Source organism: Dama dama, chromosome 5, assembly GCF_033118175.1.
Source record: "Dama dama isolate Ldn47 chromosome 5, ASM3311817v1, whole genome shotgun sequence".
Taxonomy (NCBI): Eukaryota; Metazoa; Chordata; class Mammalia; order Artiodactyla; family Cervidae; genus Dama; species Dama dama.
Genome location: NC_083685.1, coordinates 23,955,809 through 23,980,832, shown reverse-complemented (window position 1 = coordinate 23,980,832; position 25,024 = coordinate 23,955,809). Strand labels below are relative to the sequence as shown.

At 43.0% G+C, this 25,024-nt stretch overlaps 1 protein-coding gene across 1 annotated transcript in view; it reads right to left on the bottom strand.

The window, feature by feature from the left end:
• The window catches only part of TMEM132C (transmembrane protein 132C), a 563,174-nt gene that overhangs the window by 254,149 nt on the left and 284,001 nt on the right, over window positions 1-25,024 (bottom strand). Inside the window, exon 3 of the mRNA XM_061140702.1 lies at window positions 22,806-23,694. Coding sequence (XP_060996685.1) covers window positions 22,806-23,694 — 889 coding nt within the window. The remainder of the gene's footprint in view (window positions 1-22,805; window positions 23,695-25,024) is intronic.

The window sequence follows — 25,024 nt, the reverse complement described above, 5'->3', positions numbered from 1 at the left end:
CGTCCCCTTCTCCTCCTGCCCCTAATCCCTCCTAGCATCAGGGTCTTTTCCAATGAGTCAACTCTTCACATGAGGTGGCCAAAGTACTGGAGTTTCAGCTTCAGCATCAGTCCTTCCAATGAACACCCACGACTGATCTCCTTTAGGATGGACTGGTTGGATCTCCTTGCAGTCCAAGGGACTCTCAAGAGTCTTCTCCAACACCACAGTTCAAAAGCATCAATTTTGGGGGGCTCAGCTTTCTTCACAGTCCAACTCTCACATCCACACATGACCACTGGGAAAACCATAGCCTTGACTAGACAAACCTTTGTTGGCAATGTAACGTCTCTGCTTTTTAATATGCTGTCTAGGTTGATCATAACCTTCCTTCCAAGGAGTAAGCGTCTTTTAATTTCATGGCTGCAATCACCATCTGCAGTGATTTTGGAGCCCCAAAAAATAAAGTCTGACACTGTTTCCACTGTTTCCCCATCTATTTCCCATGAAGTGATGGGACCAGATGCCATGATTTTAGTTTTCTGAATGTTGAGCTTTATCACTGGGATTCAAATTCCAGCTCTACCAGTTCCTTGCTCTGTGACTTTGGAACAGTAACTTAGCTTCCAGTGCTTCCATTTCCTCTTCTCTAACATAAAGTTGATGATGATGATGATGCTGATGATGCTGATGATGATGTTGATGCTGATGTTGATGCTGATGATGATGTTGATGATGATGATGATGATGATGATGATGATGCTGATGTTGATGATGACGCCTACTTCCTAGGGCCTTTATGAGAACTTATTAAGAAAGCACAATCCATGCACAGTGTTTAGACTGGGACCTGGCACACACAAGTTCTTGGTAAGTTATTATCAGCTGAAAACTTTGTTGTCCCAATGTTTCAAAAAAAACCCTCCTGTCCATTTTAATCAGTAGCAACTTAAACAAGTCTAAAATGCCCCTACTCTAATGCTTAGCAGGCCAAGTGTTTCAGAAATTGGGTATATGTGGTACTTGATTTGGGGGTTTTATTAGTATGTGTTCTAAAAAGCAACTAAAATAATGAGATGAGCTCAGGTGTGTTCTAAGGCTGGCACATCCTGCCTCTTGAGGCCCGTGTATTAAACTTACAGGAACTTTGTTAGTCATGTAGTAATGTGATTGGTCAGAGTATTCACACCACAGAAATAGGCCAATACCATAAATAGGAGCTCTCTCTTTCCCCCTTTCCAGAGAGCTGGTTATTAAACGTGTATCTGTAAACCTCTGCATGTATCACTTACATACTGATCCAGACATCTAGTCCCTTCTTTCACAACCATTTGCTTTCCCATTCCTTTTGGTACTGGATTCCTTTGATGGAATTATCTCCTATCCAATGTACGCAGTCCTAGTTCGAGAGCAACTTTGAGGAAGTGAAGGTGGAAAAAAGCCATATACTAAAATAAATAAATAATAAATAAAAAATTTAAAAAAGAGACTTTCCTGGTGATTTAGTGCTTAAGACTTCTGCACTTTCACCATAGGGAGCACAGGATCCCTGGTCAGGGAAGTATGATCCCACATGCCACGCAGTGCAGTCAAAAAAAAGAAAAAGAAAAAAGCCATGTACTCTCTCATACCTTGGACTTTCGCCTCCCACATGCTCTTTATTCATTTATATTTGCAGCCATGGAAGCATTTTTAGAAAACAATAGTACAATCAGCTCCCAGAGGCAAACGTGAAGGTACTATCGGGATTTTCCACTTTAAAAAGGCTACTTTCTTACTCCATCATGTTTTAAGTGAGTACTGATCTCAGCTGGGGGTCCCCGAATTCCTCCAGTCCCTGTGTAGCACAGGCACTGGACTTAATGTAATGGTGGGATGCAAAGCAACCAGGTAAAAGACAGCCTCTGAAGGTAGACAGACGTCCACAGAGCTAATCTACCTAAGGGGCTAATCTGTGCTGTTTTCTTTCCTGGTGACCACTGTATCCAGGCAATAGATGTTGATCAAGAGAATGTGATGGAGAAATGAAGATGCCTCTGGGGAAATGGAACAATGAGGGTTTTACGATCTGGGAAGTCTGGTCTCCCTAGATGTGTGGTCTCCAAGGTCAGGAGCTGGCTGAAGACAGGATGTTCATTCCTTGTGGGTGTGGGAGTGTCTTACACCTTGTGCAGAACCATGGACTGTCTGTTGCTCACTCACCCCAAACACTGGCAAGCCTGCTGCATCCCTGATGGCCCAGGATCCAGAACTTCATTGTTCTGGGACCTCAGTTCAGTAAACAGAAAGGACTAAGGGAGATCAACCCCACCTTTCTTTGCCCTGTGAGTCTGATGTGTTTAAAATGAGTGACAAGTGACTTCCCTGACAGTGCAGTGGTTAAGACTTTACCTTCCAGTGCAGGGGGGTACAGGTTCAATCTTTGGTTGGGGAGCTAAGATCCCACATACCTTGAGGCCAAAAAACCCAAAGCATAAAACAGAAACAGTAATGCAACAAATTCAATAAAGACTTTAAAAACAGTCCACATCAAAAAATCTTCAAAAAATAAAACTTATGGTTGCCAGGGGTTAAGAATGGAGGGAAGAGAGAGGGAGCTTGGGGTGGGCATGTACCCACTGCTATATTTAAAATGGATAACCAACAAGGGCTCACTGTTTAGCACAAGGAACTCTGCTCAATGCTATGTGGAAGACTAGAAGGGAGGGGAGTATAGGGGAGAATGGATACTTGCATATGTATGGCTGAGTCACTTTGCTGTCTACCTGAAACTACCATAGCATTGTTAATTGGGTATCCTCCAATATAAAATTAAAAGTTAAAAAAAAAAAAAACCCCTTTTGCTTTAAAAAAAATAAAAAATGAGCGACAATTTCACCCAGCCAATGGGCAGAATCATGGATTCAACTGCTGAAAGCACAGTTAGCTTAACATATCTGAAAGGCCAAATAATTTTGACCAAAGTTATATATTGGGTCATCTCACCAACCTTTCTATGCAGTTTTTCTTTGCGTTTTACCTTTCATAGCATTAGGGGAAGGAAAATGCAGCATTATAAAGTTGTCACAGCTTTGAAGATGACAGAGATTAATAATCTCACACTCATTATGACTCCATTACTGTGGTTCTTTAGTGTTTTGTGGTCTCCTCTTTCATGTTCTACACACAGGGGCTTGGCTGTGCTTGGAGACAGAACATTCTAGAAGCCAGTGTAACATCCCCAGGGGGTGGTTTTTAATCGCCACTTACTCCATTATAGGGAGTTCATTCTTATTCCACACAGACTTTGCAGCGAGTGCCAGAACCCTGACAAACACGCTCTCTAGAGATTTCGTGGCTGCCAGGCACTCAGAGCAAGCCCTCCGTACGCCAGCGTGGAAGTGTTTCTCAGCGGCAGCCACAGGGATGTTCGCCAGTTAGAGGAGGGACAGACCCAAGACCCAGAGAAGAGAAGCCAGCTCTCCGAGAGGACTCCAGCTCCACCAAACTCCTGGCCCCTCTGTGGATTTGGAGTACCCTGGGACCAAGGCATCCACACTTAAATATCAATGGCTGTCACATCACCCAGAGGTGACTCTGCTTCCTGTGTGCCCAGAGCTCTGAACACATGTGGGGAAATGGCAGAAAGAAAGGCAGGAGCAAGGAGAACACAACCTTAGGAGAGGAAAGGAGGGGGAAAAGGAGGCCACTTGAACCTTGTAAATTGCACCTCTCTCTTCTAATCCATTTCCTTTGTTCAGTTCCACAGGAATGTGCTCACCCCTGAACTGTTTAAATTAGCTGGCACAAATTATGGCAATCTGGAGGCCAAGAAAAAAGTTGTAGGTGTTTTTTAAGTAACGTTTTCTTTAACTTTTCTTATGCAAAAAAAAAAAAAAAAAAAAAGACATTGATTTCCATAGCAACAGTCATGCCGCCTGCGTTTCTGGAGACAGTTCAAGAATTAAGGACAAGCGGCGGCAATGCCAGGTGCCTCTATTTCAGAATTTTGTATGAGTCTGTTGCAGACATGGGTAACTTTCCATTCTTTTTTGGGGAATGCTTTCAGTGGTTTCAATTAACCTCAAGGGTGAGAGAGCCTAATATAATGACCTTCATGCCTCTGTGTAATGTTTAAATTTCTTCCTTTTAGTCTGTCCCATCTCAATCAAATTGAAAAATATAATTTCTTAATGAATTCTTTGGGTCTCAACTTAAGACTACTTCTTAATGGCCTTGCCTCACAGGGTTAATTGCACTTTTTAAGTGCAATGGAGGAAGCGAACAAGAAATCTAATCAAATAGTTTATGTGCCAAGAAGGGGGACCATGTCCTTTACTCTGAAAAAACAGGAAAGATATTTATTGCCACTATCTTTGGTCAAAGAAGAGTTGAGATTATTTCTTCCTGAAAGAGTCTAGTTGCTGGAGTGTGGTCCAACTGGAAAGCCAGAATCTACAGTTAAGCTCTGCTTCCTCCATACAAGTCCCTTCTTGAGCAACTATGACTGTCATTAACAATCAAATGATAAGAGAATCTAAAAATTCACTTAATTCATTACCAGTCGGCTCCCTCCCTCATTTGCAAACACTAAAGACATCGTTATGGAACCATGAAAGCTTCCAGGAAGTCACAAGACCACCCTGACCCAGGCTTTTACCAGCCCACTAGTATCTTCATGGATTAAGTATGTCTTAGATCTGGGCGTCCCCAGTGGCTCAGCAGTAAAGACTCCACCTGCAATGCAGAAGAGGCAGGAGACACAGGTTCCATCCCTGGGTTGGGAAGATTCCTTGGAAGAGGGCATGGCAACCCACTAGTATTCTTGCCTGGAGAACCCTATGGACTGAGGAGCCTGATGGATTGCAGTCCATACGGTCGCAAAGAGTCAGACATGACTGGAGTGACTGAGCACACATCCAGGGATCTTTCATCTGAGAGGAAGACCTTTGAGATGCTGTAGGTAATACAATGGCACAGACACGGGTATTTTCAGGTTGCAAATCCAGATAGGGTAATACCAAGATGATCAAGGACAAAGGGTGGTAAAAACGGAATGCATCAGAAAACCTGAAGGAGGGTACTCTTATCTGGCCTGGAAGGTGAACAGGCATAAGAACCAAGGTAAGCCAAGCCTATGGTAACAAGAAGCAGCCAACTCCATGAAGGCAGAAGAAAGACCATTCCGGGGAGCAAGCACAGCTGGGGCAAAGGCCCTGGGATGTGAATGAGTTTTGATGTTGCAAGCAGAAGAAGGCAGTGAGGCTTCAGTGCAATGAGTGTGAGAAACAGCGTTAAAAAAATTAGGCTGGAGAGAAGGGCAAGCCTGCTGTGGTGGGTCTCAATCTTTACTGTTTATCAGCATCACCTGGAAAGAATACTGATGGACATCCAGGGACACTCCCAGAGATTCTGATTTACCTAGATTAGTGTAGGATTCAGACATTGGATGTTTTTTTTCTCACAGAATTTTAAAGCCATGGAAAAATGAAAAGAATATCTCATCTACTCATCATCTGAATTGACAAACTTTGAAAATCTGCCAGGTATAACTTTTTTCCTTCTGTTTCTCTCCCTGTCTGTCTCCCTGATTCTGTTTCCCTTTCTCTCTATATATATATATTTATACTCCTTCTGAAAAAATTAATATCCCTCATATGAATTACATACATATTTTAAAATAATTAGTACATCCAACTCTTTGTGAACTGTAGCTGCTGGATTCCTCTGTCCATGGAATTCTCCAGGCAAGAATACTAGAGTGGGCTGCCATTTCCTTCTCCAGGACAATCTTCCCAACCCAGAGATCAAACCTGGGTCTCCCACATTGCAGGCAGATTCTTTACAATCTGAGCCACCAGGGAAGCCCCATATATATTATATATACATTAATTATATACATTTTGATGTCCACCAAAGGTGGGGATCACTGGTGTGAACTACCCTTAGTTGAGCACTGTTCCCTGTTGCTGAAGACTTCAAGCTGATGGCCTTCAATTCTTGAGGGCCATCTCCATTCTTGGGGGGGTCAATGGTCAGTGGGGACATCAGTCCTTGTGGCATCAGACCACACTGGCATCTGTAAACTGTGTGTCTCTCTAGGCACATACATGTCAAAGGCATATTCTCCAATCAACAGAGCAACTTGACAGGTGGTCCAATGATACTCCTTGTTTATTCTGACAACAAAGCCAGCATCCATTTAGCTGCTTCTATCATCCTTATACTACACAGAAAATATGGGAAACTGCATGGGGCGAAGGCTTTTTTTTTTACCATTTTCACCAGCCTACTACGTTAGGCACAAGAGAACTTGGAGATCTTGCTTGTTCCTGTGTTTTTATCAGGAAGGAGAAGATAGATATCCACTGCTTTCTGGTTTCCCAAATATCTCAGATGGACTATTCAAAGCTCAAGGATCCTTTTAGGGTCCAATCAATATTTAACTCCTAATTCCACCTGTCGCTTTTTTTTTTATGGCTTCACCCTCGGTTTAGGAAACCAGTATCTAATTTTTTGGAATAAGAACAAACCTGATAAGAGTTTTCCAGATTTTGTGGTCCACTTCAAAACTTAAGGATTTCACTCTCTTGTTTTCCATTTGTGCTATGACAGCCCATCATTCCTAGAAATCAATGTAACACGTTCTCTTTGTGGTTTGAATCTTGGAAAGAACCATGGACTAAGAATGAAATGAGAAGCACATGGGGATGAAATATCCCTTGTATGGAAATACCATCTCCCAGACTGATACTGACATACACACACTATTGATATTATGTATAAAGTAGAAAACCAATGGAAACCTACGGTACAGCTAAGGGAACTGTCCTTCATGCTCTGCTGTGACCTGAATGGGAAGGAAATTTAAAAAAAAGAGGGGATATATGTATGCCTATAGCTTATGCACTACTCTGTACAGCAGAAAATAACATACTGTAATGCAACTATACTCATAAAAATTAATTTTAAAAACATCGTAAGAGAAATTGGGCAAAGGGACAGTTAGATACCCATCTAAGATTGGGGAGATTGTCTCTTGACCTCATTAGAGATTCTGTAGCTCCAGTGGTTTCTGGGGAGCTCAAGCTGCTCCCAATCCTGTAACCAACAGCTCAGCTAAGCGGAGGTGGCACCTTCCCACTGCCCATGTTTCAGTCTTTGCACTCCCCTGTGCATTTCAGGATGGCATAATTGGGTTTGTCAGCTGGACTCCATCTTTAGCCCTTCCTTCTGAGACACGCTGACACTGATCTATCAATTTTGAGAGCCAGTCCCGTGCCCACGGAGCCTGTTCTGGGAAGGACTCATTAACCGCTAATGAAATGAGTAGTAATTGAAGTGTGGATACCCTTTCTGCCAGTGTGATGTCAAGGATGGCTCCATCTTTGAACAGACCTCTCTGATGTTATCAAAGCCCTTTTCTTGTTGTTTTCTTTTTTCTTTTCTTCTTTGTTTCAGCAGGGATATTAAGATATACTTATCTCAAAATACAGACAAACTATATTAGATTCATGTTTCTTTGGTAAACATGAAAACTGGCCTTGATTTCAATGGCTTATGGTCGCATTATCTGCTGCCAACATCTGGGAAGAGCGTTTCAAAGAAGCAGGGTTTCTTCCGTTGCCAGGCAAGACCATGATGTTCCCGACAGATGGCTTTCCCCAGATGTCCGTGGGTACATCCCTGACTCACTGAGAACCATGGCTGGCTATGAAGCCTGAGAGGCAATTGGTTATAAGCCACGGTTGTAGTGATGCATGCCATGATCAACCAGTTGTTTTTCTCAGGGTGTTCTAACCTCAGCATCACTGATGAGCATTTTGAGTTGCAAATAGTCTTTGGTAGGGAAGAGGGATGTTGTCCTATGTCTTGTAAGAGATCTACCATCATCCCTGGTCTCTACCTGTAAGATACCAGTAGAAACCCCCTCCCCAGTTTTGACAACCAAGGTCTCCAGGTAATTTCCAAATGTGCCCTGGGAGGGGCGATTAAACCTGATTCTTGGTTTACCTAAGTGAACACAATGGCATCCTTCTTCCAACAGGATGTAGATGCTACATAAAGATGGGAGTGGGGACATCCCTGGTAGTCCAGTGATTAAGAATCTGCCTTGCAATGCAGGGGACACAGGTTTGATCTCTGGTCCAGGAACTAAGATCCCATGTGCTGCAAGGCAGCTGAGCCCTCAAACCACAACTACTGAAATCTGCAAGCCTAGAACTAATGCTCTGAAACAAGAGCAGGACTGCAATATAGCCCCTGCTCACCACAATGAAGACCCAGCACAACCAAAAAAAAAAAAAGAAAGATTCATTCATGTTGCAGAATTCAACAGAATTCAACTGTGGCTGGTGTCAGAATTCCCTTCCTTTTTAAAGCGAAATAGCATTCCATTGAACATTTTGTTTGTCCATTCATCCACTGATGGACACTTGGGTTTCTTCCACTTCTTGGCTATTGGAACACTGCAATGAACATGGGTATATAAATATCCCTTCAAGACCCCAATTTCAATTATTTGGGGTATATACACAGAAGAGGAACTGCTGGATCATATGGTAGTTCTATTTTTAATTTTTTAAGGAACCTCCATCTTGTTTGTCCCAGCAGCTGCACCATTTTATATTCCCATCGATAGGACACAAGGTCCCGATTTCTCCACATTATCATCAACACTTGCTATTTTCTGTGAACTTTATAGCATCCAATCTAATGGGTGTGAGGTGCTATTTCTATGTAGGAGAAGATCACTTCTAAACTCTCAGCATGATAGGAACTGGGAAGACCTGGGGGTCACCATGTAAGGAGTCAGCAGGAGAATTATAGCAACATGTAAGAAAGGGATCTGGCTGATGGAGTGAAGAGATTGAATCCCACCATGGGTTGTTGAGAGGACTGCACAGCAAGTTATGAATGAATGACACATCAAACACTATGCACATATACTCTCCTAGAATCCCAACAGGGCCATCCAACCAGCAGTCCCAGAGGCAGCCAGGATTTTGACTCAGGAACAACTGGTTCCATCCACATGACCCTGAGTGAGAGCTGCTGAAAAGGCTATCATTCCTTTATTTTGTTGTAGCAATTATATATATATATATATATATATATATATATATATATATATATTAAAAAGATGCTTCTGAAAAACTCAAAAGAAGACTCAGGAAGGCATGTCTAAAGTGCTTGCAAAATGCCAATGGATGCTGGTATTTTAGGGACCTGTAAGATGTGCTCTCCATCTTCTATGCACTGTCCTCACAAGTGGTCCCACTTGAGGGACAGTCATCGTGCTGGTCTTTGTGGCTGGATAGTCTCAAGGTAAGATGATGGAGTAAGGAAGTCCCAGTTGATGTAAGTTAAGGTAAGGTAGCAAGATCAAGACTTGAGAATGTGGATCCACACTGGAGGAAAGAGGGGATAGGGTTGCAGGGGCAATGGGACTCAGTCACAGGGGGAGTGAGATTGTTGAGTTCAACTGGGGAAATAGCTGGTAACTGGTCCTGAGATCCACAGCCCCTCTCTCCCTCCCTTCCCTTCTACCCCTCTGACATCAGATCCTTCTCTCTGTCTTGATGTCCTAATTTCCAGGACCCTTTCTTTTTAAATAAAACAGTGCATCATACTTCTGAAACTAGATGGAGCCCAACCGACTAAGTAGATGGAGGCCAACACACACGAGACTAAGAAATACAAGAAAACATACTCAACATCACTAGAAACATAGGATATGGAAGAGGAAAGGGTAACAAGATTCCAAGACAGGCTTTAATTGTTTTCATGGAAAAAATTCTTTCTTGGTTTTCCAATTTTTAAATTAATTTTAATACAAGTTTTAAGGATTATTTTCTATTTACAGCTATTACAAAATATTGGCTCTATTCCCTGTATTACACAGTGCATCCTTGAACCTACCTTATACCCAATAGTTTGCACCTCCCCTCCCACCCCTATATTATTCCTGCCCCTTCCCTCTGCCCACTGGTCATCACTAATTTCTTCCCTGTGTCCACGACTCTGCTTCTTTTTTGTTATAGTCACTAGTTTGTTGTATTTTTTAGATCCCACCTACAAGTGATATCATACATACGGTATTTGTCTTTCTCTGTCTTACTTATTTCACTCAGCGAAAGGTTTTAAATCATGCAATCGGAATGCTTTTGAATCAGGTGAGATTTCTTCCCCCTCCCTGAGGTTTTAATTTAGATTTTAACTCTTGGGGTTGTAAGAAATAAACAGTTCACACTTCTGATATTTAAGAACCCTGGAGCAGTGATATGACACCAAAGCAGCTGCAAATCTGGACTTTAATATATATATATCTATGAAACTGAATCACTTTGCTATACACCTGAAGGTCCTGCAACATTATAAATCAACTATATTTCAATTAAAAATCAAATTAAAAAAATAGAATAAATAAAAAGAGGGACTCAAAAAAGGAAGGAAAAATCTTTTACTGCAATGACTACTCACTCTATTAGCTGGCCTCTCTCCGCTAAAATGTGCCTGGATAGAAAGGGACCATATGTCACAGGGCCACTTATGTATGTGCTAAATTATTTGCAACAGACAAAGCTGTGATCTAGGGAAACTTGAAAACTAAGATGATTTTTAAGTGGTTGAAAGAATGTGGAACAAAGGAGTCAGGACTTGGTCAGAGGACTCTGCTTTTTTCTTTGTTCACAGAACTGGAGTCAATTTTATGTTTAAATGTTTCCCACAACAGTCAAATCGTTCTCAAATGTTTCACTGATGCAGGGCTGCCTGGCAACCCAGATGTGTTGTGGAGTTGGGGGGAGCTGGGGAGGGGGCCCCAGGCAGGAAACATTATTTCTTCACTTCTTCCCAAGCAGAAAGAAAATTGTTCCTTTTCTCTGTTCCAGCAGAATACATTTAAAATGACAAGCTGGAGAAAATGAAAACAAACCTTTCCTTGGGAGACCCTCAACAGGGAAATGCATTTTTGACACAAGTGTGGGAAAATGAGTTTCCAGAATTTTCTGAATTAGCTCCAAACTGGCAGTCAAGGCAAACGCCATTGTGTTGGACGGTCTCCTCCGATGAGTCTGGGGACTGTCCAGTCATTCTCGAGGGTTCTACTTGACCCTGCAGATGGAAGCTTCGTTGGAAATGGAGGCCTGACAATTATCCAGGGCAAGCCAGGCATCTGGAAATTGCCTTTGAGGGTTTTTCGTATTCTCAGACATAAAAGGCATCAGGAGAAAGAAAACACACTCCCCTAAAATTCAATTACAGCAGCACATACACAGACTGTGCTCAGAAATGAGGGGAATGGATTTGAACCTGCAGCTCCGACTCCCTTAGTAGAGAAGGGTTTATCCTCCATGTGGGGAAGGCACACATTCCCATTCATAGATAGCATCACCATCCCCACCACGGGGAACTCTCTAATTGGAGTGGCCAAGGGGCACCAAGCAATTCAGAAGAACCAAGGGTGGTATAACAGAAGGTCCTGAAATACTTCATCACCCATCATCACCCTGGAGCGGGTTGAAAAATGAATGCCTCCTCTTCCAGTTCATGTCCATTTAGACCCTCAGAATGTGACCTTATTTGTAAAGAGGGCCTTCGCAGATGTGACTAGTTAAGGATCTCAAAATGAGACTGTTCTAGATTGGAGTGGGTACTAAATCCAGTGAATGGTTTCTTTCATTTAAAAAAAAATTTTATTTTATATTAGGGTATAGTTGATCTACCATGTTGTGTTAGTTTCGGGTGTTCAGCAAAGTGATTCAGTTATATGCATAGATATATCTATTCTTTTTCAGATCCCTTTCCCATGTAGGTTATTACAGAGTATTAAGCAGAGTTCCCTGTGTTATATAGCAGGTCGTTGCTGTAAATACAACAGCAGGTCGTTATTGTCAATGTGTGTATATGTTCATCCCAAATCCCTAATTTATCCCTCCTCCCTTCCCCCTTGGGTAACCAAAAGCTTGTTCTGTAAGTCACCGAGTCTGTTTCTGTTTTGTAAACAAGTTCATTTGTATTATTTATTTTTTTGTTTTAGATTCCACATGTAAGTGATAAGTGATATCTGCATGTCCAATTTCTTTATAGGAGACAGGAGAGGGCAATGTGACAACAGATGCAGAGGAGAAACAGAGGGTGACGCGATGGGAAGACAGGCAGAGACTGGAGGGATGTGGCCACAAGTCAAGGAACCCCAAGGTTGACAGCCACCACCAGCGGCTGAAAGAGGTCAAGAAGCCCCTTCTCTGGGGCTGTCTGAGGGAGCACGGCCCTGTCAGTGCCTTGATTTCAGACTTCTCGCTTCTAGAACTGTCAGAGAAAAAATTTCTGTTGTTTTAAACCATCCAGTTTGGCGCAATTTGTTACAGCAGCCCCAGGACACGAATCCATTCTGCTTTAAGCCCTGACTTATGGATCAGGAGACGCGACCTGGCAGCCTGCAGACACAAGCAGGTCCCCAGGCCTGCGTGGCGATGGCTGAAAAGTCATTCTGTTTGAAAGATTGTATTAAAGTCTGCGTTTCCAGCTTCTCTTCAAGACTGGGAAACGTGGCAACCATTATTGGAGGTGAGAAGAGGCTGCTCCCTTTAAAAATGCACATGAGAAAAAAAAAAAAAAAACCAGACGGCTTTCCTGGTGGCTCAGTGGTAAAGAATCTGCTTGCCAATGCCGGAGACACAGGTTCGATCCTCAATCTGGGATGATCCAACACACTTCGGAGCAACTAAGACCGTGAGCCCACAACTGTTGAGCCTGTACTCAAGAGCCCAGGAGCCGCAACTACTGACCTCATGGGCCACAGCTACTGAAGCCTGAACACTTTAGAGCCACTGCTCTTCAGAAAGAGAAGCCACTGCAATGAGAAGCCCAGGCACCGCAGCTAGACAGGAGCCCCGCCTGATGCAACTAGAGAAAGCCCGTGCATAGCAACAAAGACCCAGCACAGCCATAAATATATAAATGAATAAAATGAAAAAAGGAAATGCACATGAATCAATTCCCCCACTGCTTGCTGCTTCCCTACCACCCCTATCATTTCCACAGTAGAGGGTGCACACGTCAGACTGACTACCACATGGAGGTGGAGGACTGTGTGGGCAAAATAAAATGCTTTCATTAGATTATGTGTTGATCTGGGGAGGTCTCGGGGGTGACTAATTGACATTATGGGGGCTGCTAATGCCCTCTTAGCACTCCATTCCCCTATATACTTACCCTAATCTATATCCCCTGGCTAGCCGATAATAGACCTCTGATGTAAGCCAGTCCATCTCTGTTTTGGTCATTTCTATTCAAAAGAAACACTGAGGAGGCTTCTAATCATGACATGGTATGAATTAGAACAAAGGCTTTAGTACTGGTGGGAAAGATTCAACCTGGCAAGATCCTAAGAATACTGCTAAGTGTGGGAAAGACAGTGAATGTTTGATCACTTGATGGAAAAAAAAACCTCAATTGAACTGGAGGTTTTTTATTTTTTTTTTTAAATTAGTTCCATGTTTAATGTGTGGTTAAGTTTAGAGGCAATAAAGAGAGGTCAAAACCAACCATCTTTTCTGCCACACACATTATCTCATGGGAAATATACATTGGGGTTGACCAAAAATTTTGTTACAGTTTTTCCATAAATCTTACAGAAAACTCCAAATGAACTTTTAGTCAGCCCAATATATACATAGACCTATATATAAAGGCTTATTTTTTAAGAATAGAATTCAGTGGTATTTAGTATATTCACAAAGTTATGCAGACATCTCCACAATCTAATTCCAGAATATTTTCACCCCTCCAAAAAGAAACCTCACACCCTATAGCAATCATTCACCACTCATCATCTGTTTCACTAGATTCTGGCAACCACCAGTCTACTCTCTGTCTCTATGGCCTTGCGTATTCTAGATAGTTCCTATACATAGAACTGTGCCATATGTGGTCCTTTGTGTCTGACTTCTTCTACTCAGCCTCATATTTTCAAAGTTCATCCACAATGGTAGTCTTTATCAATACTTCATTTCTTTCTATGGCCGTATTCTATTACATCACAGGAATATATTAGTATTCACTTACTCATTCGTCTGTTGATGGATATTTGGTTTGTCTCCATGTTTTGGCTATTGTGAATAATGCTGCTGTAAGCATGTATTTGGGGCATATTTTGTGCCTGAGGAACTGTAAATAGACTCAGTTGTGATGCTCCCTGATGGGCTTCAGTCTATTAGGAGAGAGATGTCCCCTGAATCCCACCATCCATGCACCAAGGGTATCCTGAGACTCTGCCCTCTGTTCTGGGCTGCTGAGAAACAAGGTTTGTCTCTACAAGATGAACTGAGGGCTTTCCTGGTAGCTCAGTGGTAAAGAATCCGCCTGCCAATGCAGGAGACACAGGCTTGATCCCTGATCTAGGAGGATTCCACATGCCGCAAAGCAAGTAAACCCGTGTGCCATAACTATCGAGACTGTGCTCTGGAGCCCAGGAGCTGCAACTACTGAAGCCCACCCACCGTAGAGGCCAAACTTAGTGACAAGAGAAGCCACCACAGTGGGCAAGAAAAGCCCATGCACCACAACTAGAGTGTAGCCCTCATTACTAGAGAAAAGTCCACACAGCAATGAAGATCCAACACAACCAGAAATATATAAATTTTTTTAAATTAAAAAAAAAAGATGAGCCTCACAAAATCCTTCTAGAATTGATGAGAGCTAGTTTCTGCAGTCTAACTGCATTCCCTTGTCATACACTGAGATTCTAGAAATGAACTCATCTACAGATCTCATCCTGCTGAAAAAAATACTACTTCCTTAACATTCTTGCATACAGCAAGCTTCTTCCTATAGGACGTCTCCTTAAAAGCTTCTTCTCTGCCTTCATGCTTCATCCTTTTTGTTTCTTTATTGGAAAGATGCCAGGAACCTATAGCAGCTCTTAAATGCACATGATGTTGTGTTAATTTGGTTGGGAAGACATTCGTAATTAACATGAATGACTGTCCATATCCCTACCAGTCACACTAGGATGGAAGCCATGAATCAATAGGTCTCACATTCAACATCCAATGAGGGCCCCTTACTGCTCCCTTATTTTGCCACCCTTCCTCTACAAAGTGAGGGCTATTAAAGACTGGATGCTTGGTATAGACTTGTCTCTCTTCTTTTCCTTTTTTTTTTTCTTCTGGGAGGGCTACCTCTTTACTTCAACTTGTTTTACTTAAACAGGAAAAAATCACCTTCTAGGATTTAGACCCTGCAGTGTCCATGATCAGAGCTGGCAGACAAATCTTATACAGAAAGGGGCAACGCAGGCACATAAACAGCTCTATACTTCTTAGTTCTTCTTGAGAAAAGGAGATAGAGATACCTTCTTTTCTTTTTGCTTTTGAGGGTAGTGACTTGAGCTGAAGAGGCAGCTACCTTTGAGAGGAAGCTTGGTGGACGGATCACCAGCTGATAGAACTTGAGATAACTACCTGAGATCTACAGAAATCCAGAAACACAAGGAATCCAAGACGGGTGATGCCAAGTATCTAGTTTTCTCTCTTTCCTGGTCACCTCTGAAATACTGAGGTTGTTTGGATGAACTTTTTGGCTGATACCAACAGTTTGGATGTTTTGATTTATAACTGATTATATTGATCAGATACTTAACTCTTGGTGGGGAAGGAACAGAATGAAGGGACATGTCAAAAGAGAAATCAAGGAGACAGCCTTGGCAGCTTTTGGCCAAAGGAACGCCTAGGAATGAGATGTGTGTGCACGCGAAGTCGCTTAAGTCGGATCTGACTCTTTGCGACCCCATGGACTGTAGCCTGCCAGGGATAAACTGTTTCTTTTCCCACCCAAATCTATACACAGACCATTCATATCCTCTGAACATCAAAGATGTAGAGGAAGAGCTGTCAATCAAGGTGATTCTGTTCTCAGGGGATACTTGGCAGAGTCTGGAGACAATGTGGTTGTCACAGCTGGACAGAAGGTACCATGCTAGTGGATGGAAGCTAGGGATGCTGTCAAGCATCCTATGGCACCCATGTCAAAGAATGATCTAGCCCCAAATGCCTATCTTGCAGAGGTTGGGAAATCCTGGCGTAGACTAAACCAGTCCGTATGCTACTCATCTTCTTTTCATTATGAGACACGAGATATGCTCTGTGTAAACTCATGGCAGCAGCATAATGTAATCTTGTAATGAGGAAAGACTCTTTATGACTCTCTTAGCATCCCTAATTCCAATTACAGAGTTGCAGGGTTCTGAATTAGTTACACTTGGAGGAGAACATCTCCCCTGCATTTCTGTGAATTACGGATTTCAATTAAGCAAGCTTATTTTAAATGGGAGAGGACTGCCTTCGCTTCTTTAGGGATCCATTTCAGCTGCTTTCTGAAAAGACCAGAGGTGCCATGTCCTCCCCTAGTCTTCCCTTCAAAGACCTGTGAGGTCAAGAGCGATCTACTTGCTCTAACACCTGCAACCTGAGATAATGTGAACAATGGTTCGAACACAGGGAGTAATTTCATAACCTCAGTCCTAAGACTGAGCTTTGAGTGAAGAGTGTGGTCCTCAGCATCGGGGCTGTCATTAGCATTCAGGCACAGGGAGATAGCAATGGGAATTTTCAGGGATGATGACCCTAACTGTCAATATGTTTTGAAAACACTCATAAGTGAAAATAATGCTTATGTTTGCTGTGAGGAATCTTGATATTATTTCAAGAAACTTCAGTTAGTAAGTCATGAAGGAAAACATCCATGAAAAGGATCATTCATGATACAAATTTGACATTAGGTATTTGCTTTTGCACTAACTCAGTAAATGTTTACTGGTCCTTTACTCTGTGTTAAGCCATATAGCCGTCTTCCCGGATGGCTCAGTGAGTAAAGAATCCACCTGCAATACAGGAGACACAGGAGACACAGGTTCGATTCCTGGGTTGGGAAGATCCCCTAGAGGAAGGCATGGCAACCCACTCCAGTATTCTTGTCTGGAGAATCTCAGGGACAGAGGAGCCTGGCCGGGGCTACAGTATAAAGGGTCTCAAAGAGTCAGACACGACTGAGCGACTAAACATGCACACAGGCAGGTCATATAGTAACAAGGGTTCGTTACCATATTTTTAAATGAACAAACAGGCCCAGATATATTAAAGGACATTTTCAGGTTCACACAGCTGAACAGCAGCAGAGAGGAGTGGCATGTAGTATTATAGCTTTCCTGACTTCCAGCCTCCTGTATTTTTTTCTTAACCCCATGTATTTTACAAATATCTATGTAGTCAAATTCTCTTTTGTGAAATCTAATTGTAACTTGGACTAAACAGTGTCTCTGTAAGCTAAGGCGGTAAAAACTTACTGTGGTGTTAATCCTGGGGAACAAACAGGTATCAATGTGCATTGTGTTGTTATAGTGAGCTATCATGCGTTCCCCAGCGAAGTCCAAAGTGACCAGATCTGCTAGGTAACTTATTGAGATGCTCAGATTCCAAGCCTTCATCCCTCCTCTCCCAGTAACTGGTTCAGCCCCATGTTTGAGAACAGAACCACCCTCAACTAAGAACTCATTTGAGTTTGTCGCATTCATAATTGTATCTCCTAGTGAAAAGTTTGTGTCCAGTGGCAAAACATTCAAGCTAGACAAGTCCTAGGTCAGAATCATTGCTAGTTTTCATTTCTGCTCTTCTAATTCAGTTGCCTGCTGCATGCAGACCTCCTTTCCCTGACTCCTTCACTGTCGATGGCTATGGTCATCTTTGGGCTTCCTAGGTGGCACATGGTAAAGAATGCACCTGCCAACGCTGGAGATGCAAGAGACATGGGTTCTATCTCTAGGTTGGGAAGATCCCTTGGAGAAGGAGGTGGCAAACCATTCCAGTATTCCTGCCTGGAAAATTCCATGGACAAAGGAGCCTGGAGGGCTACAGTTCATGAAGCTGAAAAGTCGGACACGACTGAGTGACGGAGCATGTACAAGCCATATGCCAAGAGACAAGGGGCCTAAACCCATGGAACCGACCTGCTTACAAGTATTTGTAAAACATATACATGTAGGTATTCTTCCTTTACGTTGGTCATTATTTTAATTTTTATTTTTCAAAATAGCTTTCTAAAATAATGTTATATCCACAGGAAACAGAGTTTCAACCTCCACACCTTGACTTTTGAGTCTCAGGAACCTGTCTGATCATAAAGCAGGGGTTTCCTTTGAATTAGATGCATGAAGTAGCTAACGAAATGCAGGCTGCTTCCTCAAGCCTGTGGAAGAGAGTATTATTTGTGAAAACCGTCCTGTAAAGGAGGCTCAGGCCAAGTTTCCATGTCTGTTATTGATCCTATAAAAATTTCCAAGAAGTCCGGGCTAAGTCCAAGCATCATAGACTTGTCAGCAAAGCCATCTTCCAAGGAGATGATGGAGAATGTTTTTGGATTTCATGGTCAAGAGGGGCCTTTCAAATCCCAGTCCCTTTGTAAGTTTCCTGTGAATTTCTCAGCTGGGTTCCAGTGATGGGCCAGATGAATTTTTCCTGTGATTGAACCAGTGACTACTGGTGACGGCAGCTGGATAAATAAATGTGCATTTCCATGCGCTGCTACTTTTGAGAGGAAGAAAATGGTATTTCGTAAATTTCAGTGAGCCTCACACAAACTTAATTACTTTGCCACATACATCTTTTTGTGTTTTTGAATACTTCTTTCCCTAGAAGAATTCCTTAAATTAAAATTAAAATATGGGCTTCCCCAATGGCTCAAAGTAAAATTCTTTACCCAAAGGTAAAGAATCTACTGGCAATGCAAGAGATGCAGGAGACAGTTTTGAACCTTAGGTCAGGAAGATCCCCTAGAGAAGGAAATGGCAACCCACTCCAGTATTCTTGCCTGGAGAATCCCACGGACAGAGGAGCCTGGAGGGCTACAGTCCATGTAGCTGCAAAGAGTTGGACACGGCTGAGTGACTGAGCAACTAAGCATGTATAAGCCATATGCCAAGAGACAAAGGGCCTAAACCCATTGAACTGACCTGCTTGGAGGGTCCATGGAGTCGCAAAGAGTCAGACATGACTGAAGCAACAGAGCACACAGAAATTAAAATACAGTGAAGTATGTTATCTAGAAAAGGAATGCTAGCTTTCCTTGCAGCCGTCCCATTCTAATCATGGCAGCTGCATTTTTCACTTCCAATGTCTTGGAGTCATCCTTGACTGTTTTTCTCCCACCTCTCTCCCCCCAGGACTCAAATCCATGGTTGGAAAGACCAGGAAGGCAGAAATGGGGTTGCTACCCTTCCTGGCATCAACCAATATTCCACCCAGAACCCTGTCATTCTCATCCTCTGTGCCCCCAAAGCTCTTGTTATTATAAAACCATATTTTTTTTTTTTTTGCTCTTTAAAAAAATCCTAGTAAAATGAGAATCAATACAGCTTTCAGAACAGACTTGGTAGCTGTTGTTTTATGCAAAGCACGATGTCCTTTTACTGCCAAAATAGAATTCAATGCTTATTGAAGTTTTCATAGATGTTTAAAAGCAACCCTGATAGTAATAGCCAACACTTGTAGAAGCACTTTTACATGTCAGGTACTGTTATAAGCACCTTAGAAATAAGTATGAGCCACTGAATCCTCCCATCCCTATGGCAGGAGGTACCAGCATCACATCTGAATGAAGACACCAAGGCACACGGAGATGAGATGGCAGGCCAGGGAAGTGGACCAGAATCGAGACCAGTTGGTTGCAGGGCCTGATTTCTCCAACATCACCCTCATCTTTGTGAAGGAAAACAAAAACAACAACTCCTCCTCTCTAGTGAACCAGGTCTGACTGCCCCGCCTGCAATGGAAAGCTCTGCATCTTAGTTGTGGGGACCCAGTTGTTCACACACACTCACCCCCAGAGCTTGCTTCTTGAAAGAGGGAAGTTAGGGATAAGTACAAATGGGAAGGGGGCTTCCCTGATAGCTCAGTTGGTAAAGAATCTGCCTTAAATGCAGGAGACCCGGGTTCTTATGACTCTGGAATTTTTAAAACTTGTTAGCAGTACTATTGATTCCCTGTCTTCTGTACCTCCTTTCCAATGCCCAGGCTAGATATATTCATTTTATAATAGAATGACATGAAACCAAGGTGCTAAGAGACTAAGTGGAAATGAAACTCAGACCTTCCAGATCAGTATCTTTCTCCACCCAAGGCAGGAGGAAGCGAACCTGGATCCTTTTATTGAAATACCTCCTCTCCTGCAGTTATAAGGCTGGCACTTTCATTAAGACATCTAGTTTATTTTTTCTTACCCCAGAGACAGCAGGCACCAGGTTGACCACCCCTCAGTACAAATGAGATTGAGAATTCCCCAGAAGGTACATTTTGTACTTTATACAAGATGCAGGATTACATAACATCACGGAAAGTGATTCTGTAAAACACTTGTTCATATCCCAAACCGCTGGCAAAGAAGGATCTGGTAAAACTAGTCCATTTAAAAATTGAAATAAAAAAATTATAAGGATGATCATTAGATAGACACTTCAGAAGAAAACTATCCAAATCCAAAGGACTAAGAAATGCCTTGTGAAACTTATCAAAACCTCTGAATGCCTTTGGTAAAAACAAACAAACAAACCCTTTAAAAAGAACCATTCTTATCTTCAGACAATCAAATTTAAACCAAAGTGAAATATGCCAGAAGATGTCATCAGTCTATTTTGTGAATATTTTCCCAAGCAACTCAAGCCACGTGTGATTAATTTATTATTCTAAAAAGTACAAAAGCATTGCTGCAATTATAACCTAAGTCATTCTTAATGATAATCATTTAAAAAGCCTGATTTTGGTCATCTTTATCTTTTAAACAAATCTCAAGTAAATATTTTTTCATTATTCTGAAGTTCTAAGAGGATTTGCATTAAGTGGCTTTCCCCCCAGTATTAATTATCCTCACATAACAGGTTGCCCTGATCTAAACCTCAGAATTATTATCCAGAGTTACAGAGCAGGCCCATTACATCTTCTGTGTGATCTGTTGAACCAGCAGAGGTCATGGGAGGTGGGTTATTCTGTAGTTGCTTTAATTTGGTTTTCTTTTTTTCTTTTATTATGAGATGAAATACCTCTGATAAAGAATTTTCTGTTGAGGGATGTCCCTTGTTGCCTAGTGGTTAGGATTATGGGCTTTCACTGCAGTGGCCTGGGTTCAATCCCCATTCAGGGAACTGAGATCCTGTAAGTCATGAAGAATGGCCAAAAAACAAATAAGTTAAATAGCGTTTGTCACAAACTGGGGTTTCCTCAGTTCCTAACTGGCAAGATTTAACCCTACCAAATAAAAAAAAAAGATATTATTCTTGGCTTTTTTTTTTTTTTCACGCTTACACTCAAAGTGAGATGGCAGATGGTGAGATATGTCTATATATTTCCTTGAGCCCACTGAACATATACTTTGTCATGTAACCAAGTATCTGCATGTCTATAAAAAAATTTAAAGCTTAAAAAAAAGTCACATTGTGGTGACCTAAATGGGAAGGAAATCCAAAAAAGAGGGGACATATGTACACATATGGGCTTCTGAGGTGGCGCCAATGGTAAAGAACCCACCTACCAATGCAGGAGACAAAAAAGATGTGGGTTTGATCCCTGGATCAGGAAGATGCCATGGAGGAGGACATAGCAATCCATTCTAGTATTCCTGCTGGAGAATCCCATGGATAGAGGAGCCTGGTGGTCTATGGTCCATAGGGCTGCACAGAGTCAGATACAACTGAAGTGACTTAGCATGCACACATGTATACCTACAGGTGATTCACTGTGCTGTGTGGCAGAAACTAACACAACATTGGAAAGCAACTCTACCCCAATAAAAATTAATTTTAAAAATGTATAAATATAAAGTGAAAGTGAAAGTCACTCAGTCGTGTCCAACTCTTTGCGACCCCATGAACTATAGAGTGCATGGAATTCTCCAGGCCAGAATACTGGAGTGGGTAGCTGTTCCCTTCTCCAGGGGATCTTCCCAACCCAGAGATTGAACCCAAGTGTCCCGCATTGAGCTCAGATTCTTTACGTCTGGGCCAATCAAACCAAAACCTAAGCTGTAAATGTTTCAAGGTTACAGAATTGAAACCTAAGGGGTGTGTGTGTGTGTGTGTGTGTGTGTGTGTTTGTGCTCAGTCGCTCACTGTGTCCAATTATTTGTGACCCCATGGACTGTAGCCCAGTAGGCTCTTCTGTCCAGGGGGATTCTCCAGGCAAGAATACTGGAGTGGGTTACCATGCCCTCCTCCAGAGGATCTTCCCAACCCAAGTATCAAACCCAGGTCTCCCACATGGCAGATGAATTCTTTATCAACTGAGCTAGCTACAAGGGAAGCCCAAGAATACTGGAGTGGGTAGCCTATCCCTTGTCCAGCGGATCTTCCCAACCCGGGAATGGAACCAGGGTCTCCTGCATTGCAGGTGGATTCTTTACCAACTGAGCTATTAGGGAAGCCCATAAATATAAAGCAACCATATTTTGATCACCCTTTTGGCCATGGAACATTTTAATACTTCATAAGTCTGTTTATGCCCGCCCCCCCGCCCCCTGCCAAATTTAAATCCCTCTTCGAGTTCAGTGGTAATTCAAGGTCAAAAGAGAGTGATTAATTTAGTCTTGTTTCTTTGGGGTGCACTTTCGGCCCATTTTCTCCCACCTCCTAATATACACAGTGCAGCTGCTGAAAGCATGTGGTCAGGTGCAGAAACTAGCTTCCAGTGTGAAGCAGGAGGGTCCCTGAAGGTGGTGAAAATGGAATCTTCTGGTATATACACCCCAACTTGCCATCCAGTGTCCTCCCGGGGCACCTAAGCCTACCTCAAGTGCAGACCTACCTCAAGATGAAGAAGTCCACGGTGGAATTGCTGGCCACAGTGACATAGGCAGTGACCACATCTCCCTGCTTGACGGGCCTGGAGGGTAGCCAGATGGCCACGTTGCCATCTAGACGCAGCTCGCTGAGCTGGGCGCTGTCCTGAGCGCGGTAGAGACCCACGGCGCCGATCCTCTGCAAGTGCGACGTGCTCTCCTGCAGTCCATCCTTCCCGGGGCGGATGGCATTGCCCTTGCGGACGTCGCCCCCGGGGCAGTCTCCGCGCTCGTCCCCGGGCTGCACGGCATAGTAGAGCTCCACGGGGCTGCCCTCGGGGGGCTCTGGCGCCTTCTTCCTCCCGGCCATCATGGTGGGGGTGCCGAACCAGCTGGCCGGGAGCTCCAGCTGCGCCACGCACAGCCCCAGGGCCCCCCGCAGCCGGCAGCTGCCCCGCACCTCCCGGGTCTCCCGGAAGGCGAACACCCGCAGGCAGGGCAGGCTCTGCGCGGGGCCGGGGTCGTCCCAGTCCCTGCCCACCACGTGGAACAGCACCTGCACGCGGGGCCGGCTCAGGTAGATCTTGTCCCGCAGGATGTGCGCCTTCAGCTTCCAGTTGAAACCCACCTTGTCGGTGGGACCTAAAAAGTTGGAAGTCGACATCAATTCCAGGGGCACGATCTTTTCCACCGAGAAAGGCCCATAGCTGGCATTTAAGATCGGCGGCCGTTTGGCTTTGTAGAGGAAGAAGGACTCGACCCGGGACTGCAGGCTGGAGTTGCGTGTTAAGTCCTGGTTGGTTTCCTTCAGGAAGAAAGAGGTCTCTGCTCTGAGGACCTGGTAAGTCACAGGCAGATAAGGGGGCAGCGAGGAAAATCTCTGGATGTTCTCTGTGAGCCCACGGCCCTCAATCACTGCAGAGGGGAAGGAAAGAAAAGAAGACAAAGATGGGGTGATTTCTGGGCTCCTGAGAGGTCATTTGGCAACACGAGGAAATTAACAAGCAATTTAGAAATGAAGGGTTAACCCGCTTGTTCAGTTGATTCAGGCATGCTGGATTCTTTTCAACCATACGGAATGTAGCCCACCAAGCAAGAATGCTGGAGTGGCTTTCCAGGTCCTCCTCTGGGGGATCTTCCTGACCCAGGGATCCAACCCACCTCTCTTGCATTGTCTCCTGCAGTGTAGGTGAATTCTTTATCACTGAGCCACAGGGGAAGTCCAAACATTTTGCAGCCCACTTGTCTAGAATTTTCAGGTTCCTTTGAGGATCATCCAGTAAATGATCACATGCTCCAAAATTTTGAATTGGTTGAAATCTATGAAAGAGAGATTTGGGGGACCTCCCTGGTGGTCCAGTGGTTAAGGCTCCATGCTTCCACTGAAGGGGGCATGAGTTTGATCCCCTGTCAGGGAACCAAGATCCCACATGCTGCATGGTGAAGCCAAATAAAATAAAATAAATATGATAAAATAAAATTCACAGTTCCACATTTTTAAAAAAAGGAGATTTTTGTACATTAAGAATTGTTGAACTGTGGCGAATACATGGAGATTGATCTGACAGAAAGCTAGCAAGTAATTTATGAGGGTAAAGTGGGAAATATTTGTGAATAACTTGCATGAGTTTCAAATATGTTTAATGACACTGGTACCTGAAGAGAAAAACAGACCAATAGAATAGAGTAGTTCATAAATAAGCTCGTGTACATCTAGAATTTAGTATGTGATAAAGGTAGAACCAGAAATCATGAGGTAAAGACAGACTTTTTAATAAATGGTGCTCGGACAATTGGCCAGCCATTTGGCAGAAAAATAACATTAGGTCTGTACCTCATTCCAAACATGAGAATACCCTTCAAATATATGAGTGATTTAGATGTAAGAAAATGACATTTTTTGGTACTGAATGAAAGAGTGGGTGATTTCCTCTATAACCTGGGGCTAGGGAAAGATTTCTTCTAATTATGATTCAAACTCAGAATGAAATTTAGCCATCCCTATATAAAGATGAATGATAGCCATCCCTATATAAAAATTGAGAAAACCTTTCACAAAGCCACACATATCATAAACAACATCAAAAGAGAAAACAGCAAACTGGGAGACATTGCAAACTATTCACTTAAGGTGCTCAACTCAGCTGGCAGGTAGGTTCCATTTTGCCCACAGTGTTTTTTTTACGTTTAAAAACCATCATTTTTAAACGATGATTATGAATGGGAACCATTTTTTAAAACTGGA